The 19,464-nt window shown below is 32.8% G+C and overlaps 1 protein-coding gene across 1 annotated transcript in view; it reads right to left on the bottom strand.

Moving 5' to 3' along the window:
- The window catches only part of LOC129516129 (disintegrin and metalloproteinase domain-containing protein 18-like), a 164,913-nt gene that overhangs the window by 127,846 nt on the left and 17,603 nt on the right, over positions 1-19,464 (bottom strand). Inside the window, exons 3-7 of the mRNA XM_055335467.1 lie at positions 12,312-12,367; positions 9,540-9,618; positions 8,860-8,936; positions 7,528-7,705; positions 177-242 (exon numbers count right to left, since the gene is read on the bottom strand). Coding sequence (XP_055191442.1) covers positions 177-242; positions 7,528-7,705; positions 8,860-8,936; positions 9,540-9,618; positions 12,312-12,367 — 456 coding nt within the window. The remainder of the gene's footprint in view (positions 1-176; positions 243-7,527; positions 7,706-8,859; positions 8,937-9,539; positions 9,619-12,311; positions 12,368-19,464) is intronic.

Here is a 19,464-nt window from a genome sequence, read left to right on the forward strand (position 1 = left end):
GGTGATAGAAGTTTGAGCTTTTAGTCATAACCAACAACTAAAATATCTTTACTTGAAAATAATTTAAAAATTACATTATGTTTTTGAAATTAAGAAAAAATATTTCTTATTTAGAAAGAGAAAAAGAGAGAAAAAGGAAATGAAAGTGGGAAAAAGGAAGGACAAATTTGACTTACCAAACCTTTTTCCACTGTAATATGAATTTCTAGGTATTGAGGTAATAGTTCTGAAAGAGTTGGTTCCTGAGTGGGGGGGAAAAGGATTTATCAAATGTTAACATGTATTGAATCTGTTAAAACTTCATGAGGACTTAAATATAAAAATTAATTATAAATCAATATTTCATTTGAAAACATAGTCTAAGCTTAAAAGAGTACCAGTGAACTTGTTGGAGTAACGTAAGAGCTTAGGTACTCTCTATTAATTCTAGATGAAAAATAAAGTGAATATAACAATACACATTCTGTTGTCTTCATCTCATGACAAACCTACATCACCAGTTCACATTTCAAAATTCTTCACATGTCCTCCTAAAGACTATGGCAACATCAATCGTGGTGCATTGGAAATCTTTAATTCTATTCAGCAGAAAAATATAAGAAATATTTGAGAATTCATAGTCTACACAGAAACTTGGATAAATAGTGAACCTTGTACTATTAACCATGTGAGTACATAGGAAAGAACAAAGTGAACAATATCAAAAATAATTCTTTAGTCTTAGAGTATGGTCTATATGTCCTATTTGGTATGATGTAATAATTCTTGATTGTGCCTAGTCAGCTATATATCATCAATTTATTATATCATTACTTAGCACTTTAATGGTAATTTTTAAATTAGCTGTATTTCTAATACATTGAAATTCCATTTTACATAAAGAAATTTCAAAAAAGAGCAGCCCTGGTGGCGCAGCGGTTTAGCGCCGCCTGCAGCCTGGGGTGTGATCCTGGAGACCCAGGATCGAGTCCCACATCGGGCTTCCTGCATGGAGCCTGCTTCTCCGTCTGCCTGTGTCTCTGCCTCTCTCTTCGCTCTCTCTGAATGAATAAATAAAACTTAAAAAAAAAAAAGAAATTTCAAAAAATTTCTATATTTCTTCCTTGATCGAAGTATACTGGTTTTTAAATACAAGAGTTGGAAGGTAAAACAATTATCATAAAATAGCTTATGTTAAATGAACAAGCAAACTAACTGGACTTAATGGATACAGCCTACATTTAAATAAGTTTGTTTATATTCCCATAGGGAAGTAAAGTATTCCATACCCTATTACTTATTTTTATTATTATCTATCTGTCTGATTACATGCATACATGCAATTTTGTAGGAATGGAAGTTAAAAATTAAAATTATATTTCAGGTAAAATATAATTTAATTGTAATTATATTTTACCTGAAATATTATTTAAAGTTATTATTTCTTAGCTTATCCATAATATTCTCATTTGATCATTTTTATGAGATCTAATTTGTCAAATATTTTTATTCTATGTGTATGTGTTCCTTCTTCCAATTGTTTAGAACCTAATAGAAAATTCACATGCTAAGCTGCTCATTTTTTTTCGTTTTGTGTTCAACATTAATTCCAAAGATATTTTGTATTTTTATTACCCTTACTATGCCTTTATAAAAATATAAGTTGGAATGCCTGGTTGGTTCAGTGGTTGAGCATCTGCCTTTGGCTCAAGTCATGATCCCCATCTCCTGGGATGCAGTTTCAGTTTCCCAAGAGGCTCACTGCAGGGAGCCTGCTTATCCTTTTGTCTTTGTCTCTGCCTCTCTCTGTGTGTCTCTCATGAATAAATAAATAAATAAAATATTTTAAATAAATAAATAAATAAGTTAACATTAAAAACCATGACTTCTACACTGCAACTTGATTGAATATAAATTATGTTTGCACACACAATCAATTTCAAGTATGTTTCTGCACAGGTTTTATATTATAATAATGGCATTGTTTTTACCTTTTTTCTTCCTTTCAAATTTATATTCTTATTATTAATAAATAAATGTATCTTTAATACTTAAATTTTAAAATGAATTTAAATAGTATTCACCATAATGTCAGATAAATTATCTTCAATAAGATAAACTTCAAAACTCATTAACTCACTAGATTTTTTCTTTATTTTTAATTTTTATTTATATTTTAAAAGTAATTTTTGAATCACAGAAAATTGCAAAAACACATCAGGGATATCGTGTACAATTAATCTGGTTTCCCCCATTGATTGCATCTTACAAAACTGTAGTATATTATCAAAGCCAGGAAAATGGACTTTGTACAATGTATGTGTGTATATTTCTATGTTATTCTGTAGTGAATACATTTATGTTAACATCATTGCAATCAAGACACAGATACATTCTATCACTGCAAAAAATTCTTTTCATATCTCTTTAAAATTGCACTTACTTCCAACCACCCCATTATTCCTGTGGCAACCACTTATCTTTTCTCCATTTCTATATATTGTCATTTTTTAAATGTTACGTAAATGGAATTATATTTTACATGACCTTCTGACATTGGCTTATTTTTTTTTCATATTGCCCTTGAAGTCCATTCAAGTAGTGTCAAAGTTAGTTAAGTGTTCACTCCTCATCATTTTTGCTGGAGAAATTATATAGAATTGGCATTGTATCTTCTTTTTAAAAATGTATTATAAATTTTACATAAAATCATCTACATCAGAGAGATTTTGTGTTTGAGAAAACTTTCACTTAAATTTCAATAGTTTTTAATAGTTACAGGACTGTTTAGGTTTTCTACTCCATCTTGGTTGAGTTTTGATAGTGCATTGTTTTCAGGATATTGACCCATTTTATTTACATTGCCAAATGTATGTAGTTAGAGTTGTTTGCAGTATTGGTGATCTGGTTATAGATCAGAGATCAGAAAACTGGAGTGTTGCTTCCATATGCACAATGAAGTGAAACCTGAACAAACTACATATTAATGATTTTTACTTAACCCATCAAAAAAACTGATGCTACAGATTAAACCACTAACCAAAATCTGAAGAGAGAAATACTTGCAGAAACCAAGTATTTGCTTAGCTGGTAAGGATGACACCAAAAACCATATAAACTCATAAGAATATCCAGCTAGGAATTTTGGCTAAATTTCTAAAGGCCAAGCTTGGTGAGTAGAAAGTGTGAGGTTCCTGGCAGTCATTAAGATGGTTGATTTCACAGATTCTTACAGGCTTTTTCTTCAGGAATTCCATAAATTTAGATATAGTGCTGGCTGGTGCACAGGAACATCAGCCACAGCAGAAATTACCCAAACTGATCTCCTCTATCTCCTTTATGATACAAAATACTTAATCTATCAGAGAAAGTGGAAAAGTGGTTTGTATCCTGAGGGCACTGGTAAAAACTACAGCTGGGAGAGGAAAATGAATAAAAAGATCTAATTCTGGAAGGAAAGTAAAGAATTCTTTTTAGGCCCAGTATTACATCTGGAGGAGAGAGTTGGTGACATTTGTGAAGACTACATTCCCAAATCCAGGTTCATAGTGCCTTCCTAACATTGAGTTTTAATCCAAACATCAGAATTCCTCTGTTCTCTGTTCCATGTCCAATTCATGACCTGTGCTAAAATGTGTCAAAAAAATATAGGAAAGACAGTACGAAGATGTGAAAGAGATGGATTTTGTTTAAAAATACAGAACAGGTGGAAAAATATCAAGCTAAACAGAACAGATATTCCTCTAGCAAATTTTCATTCACCTTAAGCAAAAGATATTACTAAATGGAATGTGAAACATGTGGTAAATACACTGAGGGTAGCAATAGTAAAAACACAAACAGATCTATATTCTGACTATATTAACAGAAAATTTCAAGTTAAAGACCCAGAAGAAAGGTATTCTCATCTCCAAACCTAAAATTAATATTTAATTCAATATCTACTGCCTTATGTAACACATTTAGGTTTCACAAAAGAGAAAGAGGGGAGGTATAAAGACAAGAAAGAAGAAAACGCAATATAAAAGCTAACAATCATAAGAAATCATTCTTATGAATGAAACAGATGTTGGAACTATTGTAAGATTTAAAGCAATTCCAGTTAATATGTTAAAGGCACTGGTGGAAAATATTAAACAACATGCAATATGAGATATGTAATTTCAACACCAAATACTTCTACAACAACTGCCCAATATGGAATGTAGTTGGTATCCTTATCCATATGTCTATGCACACTTTATTTTAACATTGAGTGTCTTTGCATTGTGTTCTTGATAAGCCAATGTTTATAACTGGGCAATTAGAAATGATCTGGAAAAAAGAAAGAGGTTGCCTGCTTGCCTCTCAAAGAAAACAAAAACGGTATTATAATTTTCTCACTAACTTCTGGACAAAACCAATGAATGTGTAGTCAGAGTTTGGCAAATGTATCTTCTATTACTTTAAATAAGAATTTATAATGACATATCATATAAAAATGAAAAAAATACAGAACAACACTAAAAGGTTCCCCACAGGAGGATGCTGTGACAGCAGATATAAATTACAAAATTTTTACAGGAAAAAATGTGGAAAACAAGTTTGAAGAATACAAACAAATGGACCTAATGAACATCTGTAAAACACTACACAAAATAACTCCAGGATATATAGAGAAACATATATACTAAGGTCATATGCACTATCTGTATATGATAAAAGTCAATTCAAAATAAATACCAAAAGGGGCACCTTGGTGGCTCAGTGGTTGAGTGTCTGCCTTTGGCTCAGGTTGTGATCCCAAGGTCCTGGGATTGAGTCCCACATCAGGCTCCCCACAGGGGCCTGCTTCTACCTCTGCCTATGTCTCTGCCTCTCCCTGTGTGTCTCTCGTAAATAAAATCTTTAAAAATACCAAGAAAAATATCTAGAAAATGTCTAATTATGCACACTTCTAAATTTCCCATAGGTCAAAGGAAGGATAACAAGGCAAATTTTAAAATGTCACATTAGGGCAGCCTGGGTGGCTCAGCAGTTTAGTGCTGCCTTCAGCCCAGGGCCTGATCCCGAAGACCTGGAAACGATTCCCACATCGGGCTCACTGCATGGAGCCTGCTTCTCCTTCTGCCAGTGTCTCTCCATCTTTATCTCTCCCTCTCTCTGTGTGTCTCTTATAATAATAAAATATTTAATAAAAAATAAAATGTCACACTAAGAGATTATAAATACATGGTATGTGAAACTCAAGAAATGAGAATATATCAATTAAAATCAGGTTGAGAGGCTCCAAAAATTCTCCCCTACATAAAATCAAGAGAACTGGAAAAAGTTGTTAGAATCAACTTTTTTTCAGATCTCTAGAAATTAACAAATGGTTTGTAGCCATCAGGGGAATGCTTATTCAAAAAAAATAACTAACCTGGGTAAAAATAGTGGAATTTGAATTTGCTCTGGTATTTTCCCCCATTAGATGATAACTAGTAGCCCAAATTTAAAGTTAACACTAGCAGACTGGCAATCTCCAGAAAAAAACAGAATGTGGCTGGAACAACTTCAAAATCTTAGTTCCAAAGAAATGTCATGACTTGATCTATTTATTTTTTTCCTAGAAGATCTATTTCAGGTTGTCTATATTGACCTAAATCACATTTTACACATTGCGAAAAGCCCTTTTTCAAAGGCATTTGTTTAAAAAAGTTAAAGGCATTTTTTTTAACTTTACAGTTGTCTGGGGCAGTGAATGACCATGGGGGCAAACAGTAGACCAATAAAAAGACTTAGTGGAAAAAGCTGGAGAATAAGATATTCACACAGAGCTTTGAAAAACTGTGACAAATTTCTGGGAATCTGGCAGTCACACACATGTATCAGGCTAAGTGTATCTCCAAGACTGTATGCATACGTAGGAAAGACCTGAGAAGACCCTAAACTCTCACTTCTGACTGATCTGGAGGCTCTTTGCAAGCAGAGAAAAAAGCGGAAAGGCAGGTGGTGACTGCCTGGCTGAGGGACAAAGACACGCTCCAACAGGCACAGAGAGACTCTCAATAAGAAATGGGAGACTTATTGGTTCCAAGCATTTAAAGAGCTGTGTCTGATCACTTACCCACCAAAAAGATAACAGAATAGAGACTTCCATGGCTACATACAACTCTGAACACAGACTTAGAAAACCAGTTAAAAATTCACTAAATGAACAACAACTGCAATGAGTAGCAATAGTATTTGATGGACGGAGATCTGATTTCCAGTTGTCACATTGTATTATATGGACTGACTAGTTTCAGTTTTCAAAACATTATAGGACCTGATAAAAGACCTAAAGTATAAAGCATATACAGGAAAAAGGTCATCAACAGAAATTGTCCTTGAGGAAGATTAGACATTGGATTTACTAGAAAAACACCTTAAATTAGGTATTTTGAATAATTTCAAAGAATTTAAAGAAGTTATGTATACATAAGTGAAGAAGACTATTATAAACAGTGTCACTAAATATGAAATATAAATAAGGGCATAAAAATATTTTAAAAAACATCAATATCAATAGAAATTCTCATATTGAAAAATATAATTGAAATAAAATATTCATTAGAGAGGCTCCACATCAGATATAGGCAGAAAGAAAGAGGGAACTTGAAGACAGATCTATTGAGATTATAAAATCTGAGGAAGATAAAGAAATAAGAATGGAGCAAAATAAACAAAATCTAATAGACCTATGGGGCACTATCAAGCATACCAACATATACATAATGGAAATATCAGAAAGTGAGGGGGCAGATAAAAGAGCCAAAGAATATTCAAAGAACTAATGGCCCATAATTTCCCAAATTAAGTGAATAACATTAATGTACACAAAAAAGAAGCTCAGTGAATTCCAATTTAGATAAGCCAAAACAAACAAACAAAAACCTAATCAGAGACACAGTATAAGAAAAGTGCCATTAACTAAAGATAAAGAGAGAAACTTGAAAGAAGCAACAGAAGAAAGTACTCATTAGATACAAGGAACACTCAATAAGATTAATGACAGTTCATCAGCGATCATGAAGGGCCTAAGACCTGATTTAAAACGTTCAAAATGATGAAAGAAAAACATCTGTGAAACAAGAACTCTATATGTTGCTAACTGGTAAATTAAGAGTTTAACAATATACAAATGATTATCTATGTTAGAAAGGTATGTTCTCGTAGTACATAAAGCCATACATAAAAATATGAAAAGTAATTTTACCAAGGCAGTGATAACTTGTCTTCCTTAAGTGTTTTTATTTATATAGGGACTTCATTCTTCCTGTGTTTCTAAATTTTACTCAATAATATGCATTCTTGCTTGAATAAAATAAAAAATAAGATATGTAACAGAATTCATTCTATTAAGCTTGAAATGCCTTATTATATAACTTTTCATATATTTTAGGCAGAATCTGGATGTTTTATTTAAAAATGTAGAAGGAAGATATTAAATTTGATAGTTCTACTCCACAGCTACATAGTTTCTTTCCACAACACAATTCTACATAATTAATTTCACAGTATGTCACAATATCAAAATCATGTTACCTGTGAGCTTAAATTATCTTTATAAGGTTGGTTTTTCTGCCAACTATTGCTGTAATTTTCTGCTAACAGTGGTATATCTGGATCATCATTTTTCACTTGATAAATTATGTGCTCAAAGCTTGCTGAAGATTCCAATGGCTCAATTCCAAAGGTGATGTTTCCAAACTGAAGGAATCCCCTGAATATTTAAAAAGCAATGATATAAAACCATACAAGTGATTCCATCAAATATAGAATCTATGTGAAAAAAGTTAAAAATTTTAAACAATTAAATTTATGAAATACTTTAGGTGTTTCAATAATTTAAAAGAGCTAAAAGAAACTATATATAAAAAACAAAGGAAAATATTCTAATGTCTCACTAAATAAGGAATGTCAACAAAGGCATAGAAATTATAAAGAAGAAATCAATACAAATTTCAGTTTGAAAAAAAAAAGTAAGAAACATTTTATTTTCCTATTTTTCCCAGTTTACCATTAGTAACTGAGATACCCATCTGCCTTAGTTTTGCTCAAATATTAAAGGACAAAATATATTGTGAAGTATTTTATATTACCTGTATAGTAGTCATATTTATTTAAGAATATTAATTAAGGCCAAGTGCTTGTTGAAAATCAAGCACTAGTTGAGAATTCTAAGAATAAAGTTCATGTTCTTATAGAGATTAGAATAAGGGATAGCAGGTATATAAAGTGTATATCTAAAGAGGTGGTTAGCTATGAAAACCACATTAAATGAATGCCAATTTTTCTGAGTTGACATGAGTAAATTCTATAAATTAGGCAACCAAAACCAAAAGAAAGTTAGAATCCTTTTTTTCTTTGCTCTGGACCAGTGTTCCTCTAATAATACCTTTCTCTTGCCACCATCATGGATGAAAATCACTTATCCCTGCCCTTTACTTCTGAGGGACCTTCTTAATTAGTTGTTTTATGTCTGAAACTGACTGCATCTAAACAGAAAGCATACAATATGTGCATATTGAAATAACTAATTCACATCATTTTCCATAAGTATTTGAGATAATTGAAAGATAATCCAACAATATAATTTAGTTCTAAAGTTTCCTTTACTGAAACCATCCCCTTCTGCACAGTATTTTGAACAAAAAATAAACAAACAAAAAAAAAAAAACCTCCAGTCAGGATGCCCTGGAGTGATTTCATTTGAATGGGCACTAAAGCTCTGCTGTTAATATTGATATTAAAAAGTAAGGCCATCATAAAGGAAACTCAGATTTGGATTCTCCTTAAGCCTTCTCAGATTTATGTCTGCTAGCCACTGTTTCATTTTAGTTTTTCATGTATAAATATCATGTAAGATGCTATTACCTGAGTCCAGAACAGATGCTGAGTGTTGCAAGTGAATTTGGAATATCTGCAACATATCCTTGGTAATGGCAATGCGTCTGAAAAACAATATAGAAACATAAATAGGGCAGCCCGGGTGGCTCAACGGTTTAGTGGCACCTTCGGCCCAGGGCCTGATCCTGGAGACCCGGGATCAAGTCCCATGTCAGGCTCCCTGCAAGAAGCCTTCTTCTCCTTCTGCCCGTGTCTTGGTCTCTCTCTCTCTCTCTCTCTCTCTCTCTCTCTCTCTCTCTGTCTGTCTCTCAAGAATAAATAAAATATTTTAAAAAAAGAAACAAACATAAATAAATTCTTTATAAATAAAAATGTATTTGCAAACATTATAAGGATTAAATATGTTAAAATAATTGAAAATAATAAGATTGTGTATCATATAGATTTTCAAAGAAAAAGGGGTTTTAACGACTCTTTTTTATTTTGTGCCACCAAGGTGTCAATGAATATTCTTTCAGTCTGGGTTCATTCTCTATCACATATCATTTTTATGTACAACAATCAACCACATAATAGGTCATAATTATACAGAATAAAATATTTAAATTAAATTGTCATCCTGGAATAAATATATTCCAAAGAATGATATGGCCACTTCAATTAAAAAAAACATCTTATAATAAATATCTAAGACATCTAGAGCTTACCTTAAAATATGAAGATTCTGAATGCAAAAATCCAGTTTCATTATATGTATAAACCAAAAAGTTATGGGATAAGAATGAACTAAGAAAAACAAAAATAAAAAAATATGGTTGAGTCATGAGTTTAACATGAATATAAACATTAAAAATAAATGTGAAATATATAGAATTCATATAGCAATATGCTTTAATTAGAACAGACTGAATTCTCCGTATCAGATAATAGTGTGTGGGCCTGTGTATGTATTTATCTAACAAATATTTACTGAGTGCCTATTAATTGATCTTTTCTAGGCATTAGGATACAGCAACAAACAAAAGACAAAACCACTGATCCTCATGACAGTGAGAAACATATGGCTTAGATGTTAAGCCATGTTATAAATAAGGCTTGGATGAGGAAGTTGGTTGCAAAGTGTAGATAGGATAGGATGAATAGATTGTGTAGAGACCTGAAAACAAGCTATATGAACTTGCATAGAAATATTATTCAAGACAGAGTCAAGAAAAAATGCAAAGACCTTGAGGCCAAAGTATGCATTCTGTATATAAAGAACAGCTGGGAGTGATGTGACTGGAATGAGAAAGTTTGACTGAAGATGAGAGACAGTAGTAAGAGATGATGTCACAGAGATAAGAAGCCATTAGAAGATTATGAACAGATAACCGATAGGATTGGAACAATAAAAAAATAAAAATAAAATAAAATAAAATAAAATAAAGGATTGGAACAATATTTTATTTATTTTATTTTATTTTTTATTTTATATTTTATATTTTATATTTTATTTTATTTTATTAAGTTTTATTTATTTAAGTAATCTTTACACCCCATGTGGGGCTCAAACTCACAACCCTGAGATTAAGAGTCCTATGCTCTTCTCTCTAAGCCAGTCAGGTGCCCCTCAGACCAACATTTTAATAGAATCAGACTGAATGTTGTGTTGAAAATTATCTGTAGGGCAAATAAATAGGAGCAGAGAGAGCAGTTAGGCTGTTACAATCATCCAGGCAAGATATGATAGTGACTTGAACCAAGACAGTAGTAGTAGTAGAGGTCCAATTGTGGATATACTTTGAAGGTTGACAAGGAATTTAATAATCCATTGGAGTGTAATAATCCATTGTGAGGGAAAATAAAAGAAAAAAAAGATTTAAAGGATGACTTCAAGGTTTTGTTTTTACAAACTAGAATAGAATTGCCATTTACTGAGATGACTGAGAAATAATAAGTTTTGGAAAAGGATCAGAAGTACATTTTGGATAGAAGTATGAGAATTCTAGCAAACACTTGATTTTCAAATAAGTAGTCAGATAAATGAATATGGTGTTCACTGGAGAGGAATAAAGTAGAGATATAACTCGGGAGAAATCAGTACATAAATGGTATTTAAAGCTACAAGAGAGGGTCAAATAACCAGGTGATTGAATATAGCTAGGAAAAAACAAGATTCAAGAAAAGCACCTTAGAGTACTCTAAGATTGGAGAGTTGAGGAAGAATTTTAAAAAACAAATAAGATGAAACAAATAACAAACTGAAAGAATAAACACAATGGTAATAATTAAGCCAAAAGTCTGTGGTGTTCTAGAAGCCAAATGAATAAAGCATTTTTGGAGGAGATACTGATCAGCTATACAAAATATTGCCACTTAGTCAAGAAAAATGAAGACTAAAAAGTAACTGGCATTCAAAAACATGAAGCTGTTTCTTATCAAGAAACAATTAAAATGGTCTTCTCAAAGAACATTTTTTAGACATTAAAGATCCACATATGGGGATACTTTGGTAGCTCAGTCAATTAAGCATCTGACTTCATGATCTCAGAATCCTGGGATCAAGAATGGATCCTGGGAATGCATTGGGCTCCCTGGTCAGCAAGGAGTCTGCTTCTCTCTCTATGCTCGCCCTATCTCTCTTCTCTCTCTCTCTCTCTCTCTCTCTCTCTCAAATAAATAAATTTTTAAAATCTTTAGGAAAGAAAGGCCAACGTATGTTTAATGGTCATGAGTTAGGTGAGAACAGTCATAAATTAACTGATGAGTTTTCTTCAGCCTTGTTCATCTACAGAGATGTAAGACAGACAAAATCCAGTTGTTACAAATATATATTTTCAAAGATGCAGACAGAGAAGAAGCTGTTTGATTCTACTTAGATGAAATGTTGAGAAAATGTAAAATAGGATACAGAAAGTAGATTGACTATTGCCTGGACTGGTGAGAGGAAACAGGGATTAAATGTGAAATGGCATGAGGATCTCATATAGGATATGAAATATTCTATAACTGATTTATGGTTAATGGTTGCAATTCTGCATTCAGTTACTAAAAATTATTGAATTATACACCTGAATTAGTTTTATGACATAAGAATGTACCCAATAAAGTTGTTAAAATAAATACATATGTAATTAATACATTCATAAAATGTATGTCGTTAGTTGAATTTCCTGCCAATAACCACTTGATGTATAATTGTTTGATTTTATGTCAGACATACTTAACATATAATTTGCAGTTCTTGAGTTCAATGGCTTTATAAGTTGAAGATGTACAAATAAGTAGCTTATTTCTTAATGTGAAAATTACAAACTAGAAAATTAAAATCCAACTTTCTATTATTCAACATTCTACTCATCTATTATTCAGGACTTAATTAATCCTAACTGAAAAACAGCAGATTGAACAGTCTACATTATATTGCATTCTTAAATTAAATTGTATACCAAAATATTTAAAAAATGAAATCTAAGCTTTAATGGAAAATTATATCTTACTGTTTTCTGAGATGCAGAGTGTATGGTTTTTCATCAATTGTAATGATATAAATCACCTGAAATAAGCAAATAAATAAAAATGACTTAGTAAATCAGAAATATATAAAATGAAACAGTACTTTTTCTCAAGACTCACTCTGCAGGGTGGAGCAGGGGCGGTGTTCAAGATAACAAGCTAAGAAGATCCTGAACTCACTCTCTCTCCCATGGGTACAACCAATATACAACTACATATGGAGTAATTTACTCTGAACAAAACTGGAAAACTGGATGAACAAAGACAAAAAGGACGGCATTGGAGAGATAGGAGAGGTAAAGACACTATTTTGCCAAGAAAAAAAACAAAAACAAAAAACACTCCAGCAGGGTGATAATCACCCAGACTGGGAAGTGGGGGGATGGTGGTGATGGAAAAAGAATTAAAAATGAAGATAAGTAAGACACCATTGGTACAACATCAAATGGAATAGTACTTAGATTATAGTGATCCCAGAAAGAGCAGAGAGATAGAGAAAAGCCAGAAAACTTATTTGAAAAAAATAATGACTGAAAAATTCCCTAATATGAAGAAGGAAACAGATATCCAGATCCAGGAAGCCTAGACAGTCTCAAATAAAATAAACCCAAACAGATCTACACCAAGATATATTACACTGAAAATAGTCAAATTAAAGATAGATTCATAAAAGCAGCAAAAGAAGCACAACTTAATACCTGCAAGGAAATCTCATAAGTCTATGACTAGATTTTTCAGCAGAAACAATGCAAGCCAGAAGAGAGTGACATGATATATTCAAAGTGCTGAATGGAAAAACTTCTAACCAAAAAGTCTCTACCCAGCAAGGCTATTATTCTGAATTGAATAAGAGATTGTTTTCCAGTTAAGCAAAACCTATTTTTTATCACCAATCTGGCTTTAAAAGTACTGTTAAAAAGACTTCTCTAGGGCAGGCCAGGTGGCTCAGCAGTTTAGCGCGGCCTTCAGCCCAGGGCCTGATCCTGGAGACTTGGGATCTAGTCCCACATCGGACTTCCTGCATGGAGCCTGCTTCTCCCTCTGCCTGTGTCTCTGCCTCTCTCTCCTCTCTGTGTATTCTCATGAATAAATAAATAAAATCTTAAAAAAAAAGACTTCTCTAAACTGTAAACTGAAAAGAAATGATACCAATTAATAACAGGAAAATATATAAAAGTAAAAAGGCTAACCGGAAAAGGTAAGTGCACAGTAAAGGTAGTGGATCAATTACTTATTAAGCAAGTATAAAGATTAAAAGACAAAGACAATATAATTAGCTAAAACCACAAGGAATAGGTAGAGGGTATATAAAATAAAAGATGCAAAATGTGATATAAGAATATAAAACATGAGAGGAAGAGAAAAATGTGAAATTTTGGAATGTGTTCAAGTTCAAGTTGCTGTCAACTCAAAATATATAACATAAAAAAGCTAGATGTAAACGGTAAAATAATCACAAATACATACAAAAAGTAAATACACAAAAGAAAAATGAGAAAGGAACCTAAACATAGCACTAACAAAAGACATCAAACCACAAGGGAAGAGAGAAAGACAAGAAGAAAGGAACAGAGAGGAACAAAAAAAAAAAAAAGCTGAAAAACAATTAGTAAAATGGTAATAACTACATGCCTATCAATAGTTACTGTAGAGGTAAGTGAACTCTATAACCAAAAGAAATAAGTGGTTGAATGAATTAAAAAAAATAGGACTGTGTTCTGTGTTCTACCCACATGAAACTAATTTCAGAGGAAAGGACACACATGAGCTGAAGAGTGCAGGAATGGAAAAGGATATTCCACATAATGAAAACAAACAAAAAAGCTGGCATAGCTATATTCATAACCAACAAAATCGACTTTAAGACAAAGACTGAGGACACCTGGGTGGCTCAATGGTTGACCATCTGCCTTTGGCTCAAGTTGTGATCCTGGGGTCCTAAGACTGAGTCCTGTATTGGGCTCCCTACAGGGAGCCTGCTTCTCCCTCTGCCTATGGAATAAATAAAATCTTTTAAAAAATAAAACAAAGACTGTATAATAAAGAAAGATATCACATAATGATAAAAGACAGATATTACATAATGATACATAATGGATCAGTTAAATAAGAAATAACATTTATAAATACATATGCAAAAAATACATATGCACCCAAAATAGGAACACCGAGATACATAAAGCAAATATCAATGTATATAAACAGAGAAATTAAAAGTTATACTGGGGCACCTGGGTGGCTCAGTCAGTTGAGCATTGGACTCAGTTTCAGCTCAAGTCATGATCTCAGGGTTATGAGATTAACCATTCAGTGGGGAGCCTGCTTGAAATTCTCTCACTATCTTCCTCTGCCCCTCTCCCTATACCTGTGCCCTCTGTCTCTCAAAAAAATATATATATACATATGTGTGTGTGTGTGTGTGTGTGTGTGTGTGTGTGTAAAAGAGTAGGGGCTTTAACCCCAACTTATCTCAATGGATAGATCAAACAGACAGAAAATCAATAAGGAAATACTGGTCTTAAAAAACATCAAACCAGATGGACTTAATAGTTCTACAAAGAGTATTCCATCCAAAAGCAATAGAATATGCATTCTTCTCAGATGCACATAAAACATTCTTCAGGACAGGTCACATGTTAGACCATAAAACAAGACTCAAAAATCAAGAATACTGAAATCATATCAAGTATCTTCTCCAAACACAATGGAATAGAAGCAGAAATCAAGTTCAAGAAGAAAACTGGAAAAAACACAAATAGGTAGAGATTTAACATGTTAGTGAGCACTCAATGAATCAACAAAGAAGTCAAAGAAAAAATACCTAGAGATAAATGAATATAGAGATACAACATTTCAAAATCCTTGGGATACAGCAAAAGTGGTCTAAAAGAGATCATAGCAACACAATTCTACTTTATAAATCTAACTCTTTACCTAAGGAGCTAGAAAACAAACAAATCTCTAGGTCAATAGAATAAAGAAAATAATAAACATCAGAGAAGAAATAGGTGAAAACAGACAAAAAATAGAAAAGATCAATGAAAGTAAACTAGCTCTTTGAAAATATAAGACAAAGTTGACAAACCTTTAACTAAATAACAACAAAAAGTCAAAACCAAACCAAGTAAACAAAAAACAATAAAAAGAACACACTAATAAAATCAGAAATGGAACAGAAGTTAACATTGACAGCACAGAAATCTAAAAGATCATAAGAGACTATTATGAACACACCAACAAATTCGATAACCTACAAAAATGTATAAATTCTTGGAACATACAATTTTTTAAAATTGAATCATGAAGAAACAGAAAATCTGATTACTAGTAAGGAGATGAATTGACAATCAAAAACCTCCCAACAAACAAAAATGCATGATCATATGGATCACTGTGAATACATTCAAAAGAAAAAAAAACTTGAAAAAAAACATGCGTGAAAACATTTCCAAATACATTTTTTGAGGCCAGCATTAGTATAATACCAAAAACAAACAAGGACAATGTGAAAAATTAAATTATGGGCCAATATGTTTGGTCAACACAGATGCAAAAATCCTCAAAAATTATTACCAAATCAAATCCAACAATACATCAAAATGATTATACAACAAAATCAAGTCAGATTTATTCCAGTAATACAAGAATGCCTCAACATTTGCAATCAATAAGGTGATACACTTCAACAAAATGAAGGATAAAAATCATATGATGCAGAAAAAGTATTCATATGTTTTCCATAGATGCAGAAAAAGTATTCAATAAAATTCAACTCCAATCATAAAAACTCTCAGAAAAGTGCTGATAGAAGAAATGTACCTCACCATAATAAAGGCCATATATGACTAACCCACAGCTAATACTTCAATAAGGAAAACTGAAAGCTTTTTTTTTTTGAAGTTCAGGAACAAGACAAGAAACCACTCTCCCCACTTTTATTCTGCATTGTATTGGAAGTCCTAGCCACAACAATTAGTCAATAAAAAGAAATAAAAGGCATCCAAAATAGAAAAGAAGAAATAAAACTGTTACCCTTTGCAGGTGGCATATGATATATAAAAAGATACCACCACGAAAAAAACAAAAACCCCACAATTAGGATGAATAACTTAAGTAAAGCTGCAGAATATAAAATTAGTTTGCAAAATTCGTTAAATTTCTAAATACTAATAATGAATTACCAGAAAAATAAATTAAAAAAATAACGTTTACATCAAAAAGAGTAAAATATCTAGAAACAAATTTTACCAAGGAGGTAAGATGTCTGTACAAAGAACTATAATATATTGATAAAATAAATTTAAGAAGGGACAAATGAGTGAAAAGGTATTCTGTGTTTGTGGACTGGAATAATTAATATTGTTAAAAAGTCCCTACAAGACCATCGTGCTAGCAGGATGAGCAAGTGTCCCAGTTTTTCCGCTGCCAGTAGTCACTGAGAGATCAGAAGTGGCCTGATAAAAAATACAAGAAAGCCCATTTGTGCACAGACCTGAAGGGCAATCTTTTTGGAGGTTCTTCCATGCAAAGGGAATTGTACTGGAAAAAGTAGAGGTTGAAGCCAAACAGCTAAATTCTTTCATCAGGAAATGTGTCAGGGTGTTAGCTGATCAAGAATGTCCCCCCCCAAAAAATAACAGCTTTTGTACCCAATGATTGTTGTTTGAAAATGATGAAATTCCACAATGAGATACCACCTCACCCCAGTGAGAATGGGGAAAATTAATAAGGCAGGAAACAACAAATGTTGGAGAGGATGCGGAGAAAACGGAACCCTCTTACACTGTTGGTGGGAATGTGAACTGGTGCAGCCACTCTGGAAAACTGTGTGGAGGTTCCTCAAAGAATTAAAAATAGACCTGCCCTACGACCCAGCAATTGCACTGTTAGGGATTTACCCCGAAGATTCAGATGCAATGAAACGCCGGGGCACCTGCACCCCGATGTTTCTAGCAGCCATGTCCACAATAGCCAAACTGTGGAAGGAGCCTCGGTGCCCATCGAAAGATGAATGGATAAAGAAGATGTGGTTTATGTATACAATGGAATATTACTCAGCCATTAGAAACAACAAATACCCACCATTTGCTTCAACGTGGATGGAACTGGAGGGTATTATGCTGAGTGAAGTAAGTCAATCGGAGAAGGACAAACAGTGTATGTTCTCACTCATTTGGGGAATATGAATAATAGTGAAGGGGAATATAAGGGAAGGGAGAAGAAATGTGTGGGAGATATCAGAAAGGGACACAGAACATAAAGACTTCTAACTCTGGGAAATGAACTAGGGGTGGTGGAAGGGGAGGAGGGCGGGGGGTGGGGGTGAATGGGTGACGGGCACGGAGGGGGACACTTGACGGGATGAGCACTGGGTGTTATTCTGTATGTTGGTAAATTGAACACCAATAAAAATTAATTTATAAAAAAAAAAAAAAAAGAAAATGATGAAATTCTGGTTTCTAGATTTTGTTGCAAAGGTCATGCTGCCAGTGACATTCCTGGTGTTTGCTTTAATGCTGTCAAAGTAGGCAGTGTCTCTCTTTTGGTCTTATACAAAGGCAAGAAAGAAAAACCAAGATCATAAGTTTTGATGGTGAAAACATGACAGTAATAAATTTTCATGTCAAAAAAGTCCCTACCACCCAAAGCAATCTATAGATTCAATGCAATCTTTATCAAAATTTTAACAGCATATTTCACAGAAAAACAACAAATGATTCTAACATTTGTATGAAACCACAAAGGATCTCTAACAGCCAAAGCAATCTAGAGAAAGAAGAACAAAGCTTAAATATATTACTCTCTTTAATTTCAAACCTATTTTAAAGCTATAGCAATCAAAACAATATGGCACTGGCACAAAAAATGGACATGGATCAATGGAAGAGAACAGAGAGCTCAGAAATAAGTGACATACATATGGACAGTTTATGACAAAAGATCCAAGAACACTATGAACAAAGGACTTTCTTTTCAATAAATAGTGTTGGGGAAAAAACTGGTTATTTATATGCAACAGAATTAAGCTAGACCACTATCTTAACACCATAAATACACCATGGATGAAAGACCTGAAAGACCTGAAACCATAAAAGCCCTTGAAGAAAACATAGGCAGTAAGTTCCTTGATATTGGTCTTAGCAATGCTTTTTTGGATCAGATTCCAAAGGCTTTGAAAAAAAGGCAAACATAAACAAATGGGATTATATGAAACTAAAAAGCTTTTGCACAGCAAAGGAAATCATCATTAAAATGAAAAGTCAGTCTACTAAATGGGAGAAGATATTTGCAAGTCATACATCTGATAAAGGTTACTATACAAGATACACAAAAGAGCTTATACAACTCAGCACCAACAACAAAATCTGATTTAAAAAAAAAATTGGCAGAGGATCTGAATAGACTATTTTCCAAAGAAGGCATACAGATGGCCAACAGGGACATATGAAGATATTCAACACTACTAAATATCAGGGAAATGCAAATCAAAACCACAATGAGAGATTATCTCACACCAATTAGAATGACCATTATAAAAAAGACAAGAAATAGCAAGTGTTGGAAAGGACATGGAGAAGAGGGAACACTTGTACACTATTGGTGGAAATGTAAATTGATGCAGTCACTATGGAAAATAGTACGGAGATTCCTCAAAAAAAAAAAAGGAACAAAATTACCATATGATCTTGCTGTTCCACTGCTGGTTATTTATCCATAGATAATACTTATCAAAAACAAATACTTATTCAAAAAGATATATGTACTTCTATGTTCACTGCAGCAAAATTTACAATAGCCTAGAAATGGAAACAACCTAAATATTCTCAATAGATGAATAAGTAAAGATTATGTAATATATATGTGTGTATATATATATATATACACATATATATGTGCATATATATATACATACAGATGCACCCCATGGAATATTACTCAGCCACAAAAAGAATGAAACCTTGTCATTTATGACAGCATGAATGAGCCTTGAAGGTTTAATGCTAAATGCAATAAGTCAGACAGAGAAAGACAGTGTATGATTTCATTTATACGTGGTACCTAAAAAGAACAAAACAAATGAACACAAAAAAAACCCAAAACTCATAGATAAAGAGAACAGTTGGTGGTTACCAGAGT

Source organism: Nyctereutes procyonoides, unplaced genomic scaffold (assembly GCF_905146905.1).
Source record: "Nyctereutes procyonoides isolate TBG_1078 unplaced genomic scaffold, NYPRO_anot_genome, whole genome shotgun sequence".
Classification (NCBI taxonomy): Eukaryota; Metazoa; Chordata; class Mammalia; order Carnivora; family Canidae; genus Nyctereutes; species Nyctereutes procyonoides.